Source organism: Dipodomys ordii, unplaced genomic scaffold (genome assembly GCF_000151885.1).
Source record: "Dipodomys ordii isolate 6190 unplaced genomic scaffold, Dord_2.0 Scaffold83, whole genome shotgun sequence".
In the NCBI taxonomy this organism is placed as follows: Eukaryota; Metazoa; Chordata; class Mammalia; order Rodentia; family Heteromyidae; genus Dipodomys; species Dipodomys ordii.
In genome coordinates this window covers 1,967,223-1,980,379 of record NW_012267299.1, presented here as the reverse complement: position 1 = coordinate 1,980,379, position 13,157 = coordinate 1,967,223, and the positions used below count along the sequence as shown (strand labels likewise).

At 33.8% G+C, this 13,157-nt stretch overlaps 1 protein-coding gene and 1 pseudogene across 1 annotated transcript in view; both read left to right on the top strand.

Annotated features, from left to right (window-relative positions):
• Ankrd31 (ankyrin repeat domain 31) overlaps nucleotides 1-13,157 on the top strand; it is a 106,032-nt gene that overhangs the window by 58,344 nt on the left and 34,531 nt on the right. The window contains exons 12-16 of the mRNA XM_013025231.1: nucleotides 546-683; nucleotides 2,123-2,265; nucleotides 6,925-7,087; nucleotides 8,495-8,610; nucleotides 12,033-12,214. Coding sequence (XP_012880685.1) covers nucleotides 546-683; nucleotides 2,123-2,265; nucleotides 6,925-7,087; nucleotides 8,495-8,610; nucleotides 12,033-12,214 — 742 coding nt within the window. The remainder of the gene's footprint in view (nucleotides 1-545; nucleotides 684-2,122; nucleotides 2,266-6,924; nucleotides 7,088-8,494; nucleotides 8,611-12,032; nucleotides 12,215-13,157) is intronic.
• LOC105992366 lies at nucleotides 8,782-9,418 on the top strand (annotated as a pseudogene).

Genomic DNA, 13,157 nt, shown 5'->3' with positions numbered 1-13,157 from the left:
AAAAATTTAACTATAGTTAAAGGACTACTGAGAGATGAGTATAGAAATGAAGGTGAGGGTGGGAAGTTCGTTCAGTGGTAGAGCGCTTGCCTTGCATGCATGAGGCCCTGGGTTCAATTCCTCAGCACCACATAAGCAGAAAAAAAAAGCCGGAAGTGGCGCTGTGGCTCAAGTGGTAGAGTGCTAGCCTTGAGCTGAAGAGCTGAGGGACAGCGCCCAGGCCCAGAATTCAGGCCCCATGACCGGACTAAAAAAAAAAAAAAAAGAAGAAATGAAGGTGAGATTCTCTGTTCTTAATAATTTCTTATCAAGTGTTTTGTTAACCACCTTCTTTAATGAATGCAAAGTAATGTGTTTAGACATGCTATAATTTCTTCACAAGTTATGCTTTAAAACAATAGTGACATTGTTAATGTTAGTATTAATTTGGTGTGATGCATTCTGCTTAGAATACATTTTGAGAAAGTTGTCACATATTTTCTAAGATTCTTTATAATAATTAGCTCTTGGCAAAAAAAGCCTCATTTTGGTTGCTAAATTTACAGACATAGAAACAGCCAGAATTGATAGGAGGTCTGTGAAAGGGAAAAGTCAACTTCATTTGGCTGCCAGAAGAGGAAATTTGTCCTATGTGAAAGCTCTGATAGAATCTGGAATGGATGTGAATGTAAAAGATAATGAAGGTTTGGATCATTTTAACTTAAGATTTTTACAATTTTGAATTCCCTGAAATACTTTTTCTTTTCTCTCACAATCTTTTTATTATATATATGTGTGTGTATATATATATACATACATATGTATGCATATTTTTTTACATCGGTCATGGTGCTTGATCTGGAGTCCTGGACTTTGTCCTTGAGATTTTGTGCTTAAAAGTGATCTACCACTTGAGTCAGGGCTCTACTTCCAGTTTTGGAGTAGTTATTGGAAATAAGAATCGGCCTTCAGACCTTGATCCTCAGATCTCAGCTTCCTTAGTAGCTAGGATTACAGATGTGAGTCACCAATGCCCAGCTATATATTTTTCTTAGCATAGGAAGATTTATTATTGTTAAAATAACTTTCTCTCTTGAAACAGTTTTTTACTTTCAGTTGAGAGCACTTTCATAGGTGAGTAAAGTAAGTTAAAATCTTTTTCTTAGGAGCCTTTATTTCATTCTTTAATTTTGAAAATAATGCACAATGTTCCCATTTTCATGTACCTTCTCCTTGCTCCATTTTAGTATTTCTTTTCCCTCCTTTTAAATTCTCAGCTTCTGTTTTAAAAAATTGATCCTCTGGCATTTTGCTTATGCAAAAGAATCTTGTATTAAGAATTCCAGAGGGAAAACTCGAAGGTTGATTGAATCAGATGTCATTTTAAAGAAAAATATAACAATGCAAAACTACAAATATAAACTTCAAATATTTAAAACGTCAGAAAAGATTAGCATTTACTGTAGTTCCATTATATTTTACATTTTGTGACTCTTCTGTTTTGACAGTTGTAACAACAACATTGTAATGTTTTAAAAATGAGAGTCACACATTTCTTTTCTATTTGATGCAATTTATTAGTTGCCAAATGTTTCTTTTGGTTTTCACATCAGCAAGAATAACAGCAGGATGATTTAGCTTATTCAGTTGGGATTCAACTTTATAAAAGTGGCTGGGTACACAGGCCTGTAATCCTAGCTACTCGGGAGGCTGAGATCTGAGGATCACCATTTAAAGCCAGCCAGGGCAGGAAAGTCCATGAGACACTTATCTCCAATAAACCACTAGAAAACCAGAAGTGGTGCTGTAGCTCAAGTGGTAGAGCGCTCGCTTTGAGCTGAAGAGTGCAGGGACAGCGCCCAGGCCCAGAGTTCAAGCCCCATGATCGACAAAAATAAAGTGGTTCTTTAATTCCTGATTACTAAGCATCCTTAAGCATATCCCCATCGTTATTCACTTTGGGAGAGTCACACATTTTAAGGCCATTGTTTTCATGTTATTTCTTGTCCGCTACTTAGAATATAGACATATGTATTTATATAGATATTAACTTCAATAATGTAAAAATTGTGTTAACAAAAATACTACATTAATGCTGATTGATTGAGAGCAGTGTTAATTTTTTCCTTTCCCCCCCTTTTAGGTTGGACACCACTTCATGAAGCGTCTAATAAGGGATGTAAGGATATAATTATAGAATTATTAAAAGCTGGTGCTAATGTAAATTGTGAAAATATAAATGGAATTTTGCCCTTACATGATGCTGTAGCAGGCAATCACTTAAAGGTACAGTTTATATGGGATTGGGTTCTAATTATGTTTCTTGGGAAAATGAGTGAAGAAAATGGAGATATTTTAAAGTAGTTGATTAATAAGTCAACAAATGATTCTATTTACTTACTTATTTATTTATTTATTGCCAGTCATGGGGCTTAAACTCAGGGCTGGGGTGCTGTCTTTGAGCTTTTGTTCTAGGCTAGTGTTCTACCATTTCAGCCACAGCTCCACTTCTGGCTTTTTTGGTAGTTAATTACAGATAAGAGTCTTAAGGACTTTCCTGCCCAGGCTAGCTGTGAACTGCTATCCTCACATCTCAACCTCCTGAATAGCTAGGATTACAAGTGTAAGCTACCAATACTAGGCTCAACAAATGATTTTAAAACTTCGACTTTAAAATGAAGATACCATATTGTATATATATTCAAAAAATGATATATTTTCATGAATTATTTTTCTATTTTCTATCACATAATTTAAGTCAGAAGAAAACACATTCTATAAATCTGATATATTTCATCTTAGTTGTATAAAATTATTTGCTGTTTTGCATAAGAATCCAGTTATAGTCACGATATATGTGACAGATGGTTTTAGATTTGAATTTTAACAGAGTTTTGCTATATAGCCCAGGTTGGCCTCTAATTTAAGATCCTCCTACCTTAGCTAGGATTACAGTTGTGCATCGCCAAACCTGGCCTTAGTATCTTTCTTTTAACTTAGAAGTTCTCAGTGGGCTTGAGATAGTTCTTTTTCTTTATTAGGCAATCATAAAATCTTACAAGATAAGATAACTAGGGTCATTATTTCAGTGACACTGAAATTCAAATCTGGACCTAAAACTCCTAAAACTATTAAACTCGTCTTTTTGTTTGCCAAATTTAGGGAGAAAACTTACTTCTATCAATAGGCAGCATAGGCTCAGTGGTAATTACTTTTAGAAAAATAGTTAAGGAAACTACTACCATTAACAGCAATTTAAAACAAGATATGGTTATGTAAATTTTTCTTGTTTCCTTCTATGTACCTGTTATCTTTCCTTCTGTATTTTTGATAGCTTAGTTACTTTTATTTAATTTTGTGAGAATATTCTACTACTTTCATCCTAAGTGTAACTATATGAAAGAATAATGTTATTGAGCTTATAATTTATAGAGAAAAGAGACATGAATTAATGACTAAGAACAAGACCAAAATGGATAGGCTTAATGTTCATTGTGGCTCATTTGACCAAAATAAATCCATTACTTTAAGATATTTAAAGTGAAGGGAAAATAGATACATTTTCCAAGGTTGTATGGTCCCTGCAAATGAAAAAAAAGCAAACAGAAATAATCGTTAAAGAGATAATCTACTAATTATGTATACAGAGAAAATGCCAGTTAATATAAAGCTACTTAAACAAAGGTCAAAATGTCATAGTGGTTAAAATCAGATCTTTTCACTTATCCTGAAAATTGTTTAAGGATAAATATTCTATAATTTAAATGAAGGTGATAAATGATACATATTTTAAATGAAGGAGGAAGAGAAAGTTATTGATTGATAGGTAAAAGAGATGCCATGGGCTGGGAAGGTGGCTTAATGATAGAGTGCTTACCTCACATGCATGAGGCTCTGGGTTCAATTCCTCAGCACCACATAAGCAGAAAAGGCCAGAAGTGGCGCTTTGGCTCAAGTGCTATCCTTGAGCTAAAGAGCTGAGGGACAGTGCTCAGGCCCAGAGTTCAAACCCCATGACTGGCAAAGAGAGAGAGAGAGAATGTCATACAAGTTAGCAAGGAGAGATATTCAATTGGGCACAGTCTTATAAATGATCTTTTTGTCTTGTTTTGTTTTGCATTGCTTTGCTTTGTTTTATGTTTCTTTGTGTTTTATTTTGAGACAGGGTCTCTATGTAGCTCAAGTTGGTCTCAAATAATGTGATTTTTCTTTCTCAGCCTCCTAAGTGCAAGGATTACAAGTGTGTACGACCCCTCTGGTGTAAGCGGTCTTAATTAGTGAAAATTTACCTATTTTTGAAGGCTTAGTCTTCCATCACAGCATTGTTGTATTTTCAGGGAACTGAGAAAATAATTACTTAGCTATACAGTATTTTTTTGTAAAAATATATGTGTTGAGTACAAAACTACAAGAGATAACAAAAGGAGAACTTACTCGAGAATAAAATACTGAAACATTATTAGACAACTTGGATTCAAGACCTAGCTCTGCTATGTTTATGTCTTTTTCTCTGAAATGAAGAATTTAGTCTTGAGCTGAGTTACACTGTCTCATAAGCCACTAGATACATGTGGCTGTTTTAAATTTAGATTAAATTAATTAAAAATCAGTTCTTTGGTGCAGTAGCTATATTTCAAGTGATTACTACCTACATGTCTTGAGCAATAGCTGAATTAAACAATATAGATTATAGCATTTCCATCATCAAAGAAATCTCCATGGGACAGCTCTGATCTAGGATAAGTGTTGGTAGTATTTTCTGTAAAAGGATAGTTTTAAACACTTCAGGTATTCTGAGGCTGTGATAGAATCTGTTGTAGCTACTGACTGTATTATAATGTATAAATAGTGCTAGACAATACGTAAATCAGTGTCACTATGCTATAAAAAAAAACTTCATTTAAAAGATCAGACAGCAGGCTGAATTCAGCTCATGAGCTCTACTTTTCTGATCTTTGATATACAGGTTCACTTATTTCCCAATATGTGTAAATGGTGATATAATCAAAGCTTGCTTTTGGAATAACTTTTCATGTCTGCCTTTATTTTCATTTATAAATTTGTTTCTGGCTATATAGGTGGTCAAATCATGCATGGTAGGCAAGTATTCCTGAGTTTCATCCCCAGTCCTTTATTACATTTATATGTTTGTTTTTTGTTTGTGCTGACCTTGAACTCAAGATTCTCCTGTGTTCATATCCTGAGCACTCTAGGTTAAAGGCTTCCACAACTATTCCCAGATTGTTTATTATGTTTACTTTAAGGATAAACATTCTATATTTTAAATGAAGGTGATATATGATGTATATTTTAAATGAGGGTATCTCTCTATATATATGTATGTATATTTTTTTGGTGGTTCTGAGGTTTGAACTCAGGTGTCTCACTCCTGCTAAGCAGACACTCTTACTGCTGAGCCAACCTCCAGCCCTGATTTCGCTTTTATGTAGTATTATTTAAGGCAATACTAGAGTTTAAACTTGGCCTTACATTCACTTGACTTGCCTATTCAGCTTGCTTGCTTAGGTGGTACTTAGCTGGTACCACCACTTGAACCATGCCTCTGGAATGATTTTATGATGATTGTTTTAAAGATAAAGTGAATCTTAGATTTTTCTGCCCAGGTTGGCTTTAAACAATGATTCTCCAGCCTCCTAAGTAGCTAGAATTACAAGCATGAGCCACTGGCTCCCAGGCTTTACTTGTTAATTTTGAGAGAGTCTTGCTTCCTGCCCAGAGTAAAACCTGGGTAATATCTACCAGTTATGCTTCATGGTAGCTAGGATAATAATAATTGTAATTCTCTTTAACATTGATATGTTGCCAATATTTTCTTATTTATTAACTTTTAAAATCTGTTTAAATTAATATTTTATTATCTTAAAGTAGTTGGGGATTACCATTCAACATGTCAGTTAAGGAGTACAGTGCGTCTTGATCAATGTCATTCATCCTTTTATCATTCTTCTCCATCTTCCCAACCTCACTCGTCCTTTGATTTTATTAACTTTTATCATCTTGTTTTCCAGCCCATTTTCTATCATTTTATTTCTGACTTACTTTCAGCCCTCTGTCCCTATTTCTTCATCTGGAGATAGAATAGAATAGTTGAAACCCTAGAATTCTACATTCAGCAAAAATAATTTCAAAATAAAGGTGATATTTACAAGGATATGGATAAATTTGGATCCTCAAGCATTGCTGGTAGGAAACATTTTAGCAGTTCTTCAAATAGTTAAAAATAGAGTTACCATATAAAGATATACTCCTAGGTATATCTTCAAGAAAATAGCAAATATGTTCATATAAAAACTCATATATGAATTTCATGGTATCATATTCATAATAGCCAGAAAGTAGAAACAATCAAAATTTCTATCAGTTGATGAACATATAAATAAAATGTGATATATTTAATGGGGATATTATTAAGCCATAAAAATAAATTATTGATATATTCTACAGTATATAATAACCTTATAATTATTATGCTAAGTAAGAGAAACCAGACATAAAAGTTCATGAATTACATATTTCTACTCAAATGAAATGTCCACAATAAGCAAATCCATACAATCATGAAAGAATAGTGGCTGCAGGAGCTAGAAAGCGGATATGAGGAATGACTGTTAGTGAAAACGGACTCTCTTTTTGGTTGAGATACTTTCAGGAATTGCAAAGTGGTAGTAGTTTTACAACCTTGTGAACATACCTCATTGCAGTGAAGGAATTATATTTTATGTAATTGTGTCTTAGGTTTCTCTTATGAGGGCTAGTGAGGCCAAATCAATTGATTAGTTTACAGTTGGTGTACTAAAATCTAAATTAAAATTGTTCTTTTATGTAATTTGAAAACAATTTTTGATAACTTCTAGTTCTTTGTATTGGTGTGTTGATGTGAAATATGCATCTAGAGATAGCCTTGAAACACTACCTACATTGTAGGCAGCTGAGATACTACTACAACACGGAGCAGACCCTAATAAAAGAGATCAAAAAGAGAAGACTGCTTTTGATGAAGCAGATAATGAAAAAATGAAAGAGTTGCTGAAATCTTACGATGTTATTGAGACCAATGATAGAAATGAGAGTAGTGCTATGGTCACTGGTATGTATATCAATCTTGCTTGATATTTTACACAAGTGTATACCTCTGCTTAGGAAATTAAATCTTCACATATATAGCATAAGTTGCCTCATAGCTGGAGATTGAGTTTTTAATGTCCATTAAAGCTCTTTTAAAGAAATTAACATGTTCAAATTTGGTTTAATTTATAGATAACGTGATCCTAATAGTTTTCTATTATTGCCTGCTTGCCTTTCTCCCTTCCTTCCTTCATTCTTTCCTTCACTCCACTTTCCCTTTTCCCTTTCACTTCCTTTCCTCCCTTTTCTTCCTTCCTGCCATTGGGTTTGAGATAGAGATAGAATTGAAACCAAGCAGATTAGTTTACATTTATTAAGAATTGAAAAGATAACATTATACTAAAGTCTTTGCAACTAAGATCTTTAAAATTTCATACTAATTCATATTTAATAATTCATTAATTAGATTCATGCCATCTTTTCAACACTATATTTGTATATATATGTATAATATATACTATAGAATAATTTATGGAGTAGATAGCTAGGCAAAAATGTATTAATCATTTTATAAATAATTTGCATTTCATTAAATGCTTAAGAGAAAGAATTGTTCTTCCTTTCTCCTCATCTTGAATCTTGAATTACAGAAGAAACTCAGACATATCTACTGTTGCTATGATGTTAGGATAAGAACTTCTATCTTATACTTTTCCCCTAGTCTACCGTCCTCCTCACCAACCACTGATTTTCAGGAAACAAATTACTGGTAGATATGATTGGTCAGAACCAAGGATATTTACTGTATAATATATTAAGTTCAAGACTACTTTTTTTCCTTTTTTCACAACCTTCCATCATATGGTAAATATCCAGATCCATTTCTTTCTTCCTCTCTCCAACCACACCTTGAAAGCTCAAGTTCCATGATGTAGCTGAGCACAGCTGGCTACAAAACATTGCATTTTGAGTTATTGGGATTCTGTTAAAAAGTGCTATTATCTATTCCCATATTTTGATTGTGTCTTAGGTATAAACAATTAAGAACTCGGCAGAACAATGAATTACAGTTATAGTGTTAAAAGGCTTGGACTTGAAGTCAGATAAGATCTAGTTTCAATACTAAGGCCGTATGGCATTCAGTATTTTCTTGAACTTGTCTGAAGTATTACTTTCTTCTGAAAAATGAACTACCTACCTGGAAGGGTTCAAATGAAGATTAAATATGATGATTCCCTAGAAGTGTTTGCCATCTATCATATGGAAAAAGCTCAATAAATGTTATCATGATAACAATAATGAGTTGATACTTAACATTGACACATTATAATGTAGAATTAATTTGTCCTTCATATCCCTGTCACCATTGTAACTGAACAAATGACGCTCAAATTTTAAATTCTTTTTTTTCTAACTTAATTTTTTAAAGTAAAAATTCCTGCTGTTCCGTTAAAAAGATGTAGACAGTATTTTTGTGATAATGACAAAACTTTTGAGCCACCTTCCTCTTCACACCAAGCAAAAAGAAGAGAAAGTCTTCCTATGGTGAGTGAAAATGAAATTCTTCCATTCTTCACCCTAGAAAATGCCATTCTGTGAGCCAGCCAGTTCAAGGAATGTTGACTATGGACAACATTCTTTCAATTTTAAAGACACATTGATTAAAAAAAATTGTCACAGAAAGTAAGGTAGTATACTTGAAAAGGAGCCAGGAAGATGGGCTATATGGTTTACTCAGTCGAGTTCATTGAACACAGCACAATAGATTAGCTGCTGTCCTTTTCACTTGAATTGTATGGCCACTCTTGTCCTATAGACACTGCTACAGTCATAGTATATCTTCACTCACTCAGTCCCCATACTGTCTAGGATATATACTACATGGAAAAGACTGTGGAAGGGAGGGAGCCAGGGAGAAGGGGCTGTGGCCATACACCAGAGAGACTGCTGTGGTGGCTGTACTAGCTGTGGAACTGGCAAGAAACTGCTAATGTTCCCTCTGGAATCAATGTAGAGTTGTATTAATAGAGAGGAGAAAACCTGTGGTAACTATGTAGGCCTTAATGCCATGTCTGTAAATTAATATCTTCTGATAGTCATGAATTCATTGTAAAAAGAGATGCACTATCATCAGGAATAATAAAAGCCATGTTGAGTGGCCCAGGTCAGTTTGCTGAGAATGAAACCAATGGGGTCAATTTCATAGAGCTCCCTAGGCATGTGCTAAAAAAAAAAAAAAAAAAAAGCATGCAAGGTTCATTACGCTAACAGCTCCACCAAGATTCCTGAATTCTCAATTATACTCAAAATTGCACTGGAAATGTTGATGGCTGAAGACTTCCTAGATTGCTAAAGAAAATAAATTACAATAAATGTTCGGTATTTAATACCTGTAGTTCAGTTAGTAATTTATTCACATTTAGATGATGCAATATATTACATAAATTACATAATATATATAATTCTAAGGACAGTGACAAAACAAAATAAGACCACAATGAATATGGATTGTTATATAAAATCTCATGCATAAAACCTGATTAATCTTATTTCTCTTCTTTAGATTAGTTCATAATTTCAGAGTTATATAGTTTTGCAAATCCATATATATTATATCTTATACATATTTCATTATCAAGGTAATAAAGTCTTATAGGAAACATGGTCTTTATATTCATGTATCCTTTTTAAATTCTAGGTATATAACTCTAGATTAATAAATGAAGACTGATGAACCGACTCTTTTATCCTCCCATAAATTCTCAACATATGTTCATTTTCTAAATGTGTAGGTCCTTAAAGCCTTCTAATGTATGTTGTTCTGAAATTTTGCTTTGGTGTTTATGAGGGATATGGAAAATATACACAATAAAACTGTCTATTCTGTAAGGCAATCTTACTGTTGTCAAAAGTGCAACTATAAAATATGAAGATACAAAACAAGGACTACCCCCAGGCTTACCTTTTAATAGTGAGCAGTTCGTAATTATAAAAGCAAACAAAAGATCTAAATTTGTATCCAGGACAAGCATATACTCTACCCTAACCTAAAGTTTAAGTTAAAGAAAATATCTTGTTTATAGTTGTTTAGTAAGTTATATATTATTTGATAAAATGGATAGTCTTAGTCTGACAAATACACAAAGTTTGTTAGGCACAAACTTAAACAAGCCAGATAGTATCCTCAAGAGGAGAAAATGTTGGTAGGGTTAGGTGTTGAACTCAGAGTCTTGTGCTTATTAGGCTGCTGTTCTAACACTTGAGCCATATCCCCATCCATTTTTATTTATTTATTTTCAAATAGGTCCTAACTTTTCTCATGCAGGCTGGTCTGAATTGCAGTCTTCAACTTTATACCTCTTCACATAGCTGCGGAGTGTGTGTGTGTGTGTGTGTGTGTCTGTGTGTGTGTGTGTCTGTGTGTCTGTGTGTGTCTGTGTGTGTTTTTTTAAGATAGAGTCTTGTGACCCTTTTGCTATTTGGCCTCAAATTGTGGTCTTCCCACTTTCTACTTCCTGTGTGCCAAAAATTACAAACATGAGCTACTGTGCTTAGTTGAAATATTAGTTTAAATAAATCTTGACTATAACACATTTACAATTTGAGACAGAAAGGAAACTTGGCACCAAAAGATATTTTCTTTAACTTAAACTTTAGGTTAGGGTAGAGTATATGCTTGTCCTGGATACAAATTTAGATCTTTTGTTTGCTTTTATAATTACGAACTGCTCACTATTAAAAGGTAAGCCTGGGGGTGGTCCTTGTTTTGTATCTTCATATTTTATAGTTGCACTTTTGACAACAGTAAGATTGCCTTACAGAATAGACAGTTTTATTGTGTATATTTTCCATATCCCTCATAAACACCAAAGCAAAATTTCAGAACAACATACATTAGAAGGCTTTAAGGACCTACACATTTAGAAAATGAACATATGTTGAGAATTTATGGGAGGATAAAAGAGTCGGTTCATCAGTCTTCATTTATTAATCTAGAGTTATATACCTAGAATTTAAAAAGGATACATGAATATAAAGACCATGTTTCCTATAAGACTTTATTACCTTGATAATGAAATATGTATAAGATATAATATATATGGGTTTGCAAAACTATATAACTCTGAAATTATGAACTAATCTAAAGAAGAGAAATAAGATTAATCAGGTTTTATGCATGAGATTTTATATAACAGTCCATATTCATTGTGGTCTTATTTTGTTTTGTCACTGTCCTTAGAATTATATATATTATGTAATTTATGTAATATATTGCATCATCTAAATGTGATTTTCACATAATGTATAATGTTATATATATATTTATATACACACATATATATCTGTTTAGCTGCAAAGAGGGCAAGTAACTTGGCAGAGTCACCCAGCTAGGAAGAGGTAGGCTAAGATCTCCACCAGATTTGGTTCTGAGGATCACTCCTTGATTCTCTCATAAGAAAGCAAGGGGTCTGAGCAGAGGGAATTAAAGGCATCCCAGGATAAACAGTGGTACTGACAAGAGGTAGAATTAAACTCTCTTGTAAGTTTTATAAGTTTTTGAAAGATTAGTGTTTTGAATTTCTAAAATCATGTGTGAGACTTAAATAGTATACAATAATATTCATAAAGCCTTAAGATATACTTGCTTATATGTCTTGAGTATTATGTACTGGATTTTTTCTCTTGTATATAATTTTAACAGAAGTAAGAAATTCTGATGCCTTATGTGGTTGCTACTTTTATTCTATTTTCCTGGAAATCTGCTACATAAATCAAGATATATTTAAGTTTACTCTTTTTTTTAAGTCTGCAACATATTAACAAGAAACTTGGTTTCATAAAACATGAATACATTTTGAACATAAGGAGAAAAATAAACACTTTAGCAACAGTGATTTACTGTGTGTCAGTACCATGTCAGAGATCAACCCTCTCACAATAAAGTTTCTAATGTTCTATCCTGACAGCATCACACCATTTCTGATATTCTACAAGATATAGAAGAAAAACAAGAAAACTTACTAGAGTTTGAGATAAGAAACTCAGATGATGCAGGTAAACATGTACTTATATTCAGGTATGATTATTTCATAAGTACAGTGTTGATATTGCCTCAACACCTTAAGGTGTGTATTAAAATCCCACAATGGCTGAAAAATACCTTTTTATATGAAAATATTTAAAGTGTCAAATTAGGAGCGATAACATGAATAAGTAGTTTGTGCACTTGTTTGAAAGTGCCTCTATAGGGCTGGGAAGGTGGCTGAGTGGTAGAGTGCTTGCCTTGCATGCATGAGGCCCTGGATTCGATTCCTCAGCCCCACATAAGCAGAAAAAGCCAGAAGTGGCACTGCGGCTCAAGTGGTAGAGTGCTAGCCTTGAGCTGAAGAGCTGAGGGACAGTGCCCAGGCCCAGAGTTCAAGCACCATGACCAAATAAAAAAGTGCCTTTGTATTGAATAACTTGAGGTATTCAATACCATGATTACAGATAAGCTACTACTGGTGAATGATGATATGACCAAAAGCATAAGGAAGGGAAGGGTAGATAAAGATAACATACTAATCCAGGATCCTAGAATTTAGTCAGTGATATAGCAGAATTAGAATTTAGACTGGTCTGTGCTTTCTTAGTACAATGTTGTAGCCTGTTTGTCATACAGGCTAGAACATAATAGATGAACTTTGACTTAGCTATCTATGCCATTAATATTGGGAAAATATGTAGGTAATGATGTGTTGTTGTTGTTGTTGTTGTGTGTGTGTGTGTGTGTGTGTGTGTGTAGTTGAGCATGAACTCTGTAGGTAATGATGTGTTGTTGTTGTTGTTGTTATTGTTGTTGTGTGTGTGTGTGTGTGTGTAGTTGGGCATGAACTCTGGGCCTGAGCTCTGTCCCTCAGTTTTTTAGCTCAAGGCTAGTGCTCTACCACTTGAGCCACAGTGCCACTTCTGGCTTTCTGGTGGTTTATTGGAGGTAAGAGTCTCACGGACTTTCCTGGCTGGCTTTGAATAGTGATCCTCAGATCTCAGCCTCCTGAGTAGCTAGGATTACAGGCGTGAGCCACTGGCTCCTGGCTGTTGTGGTTTTTTTT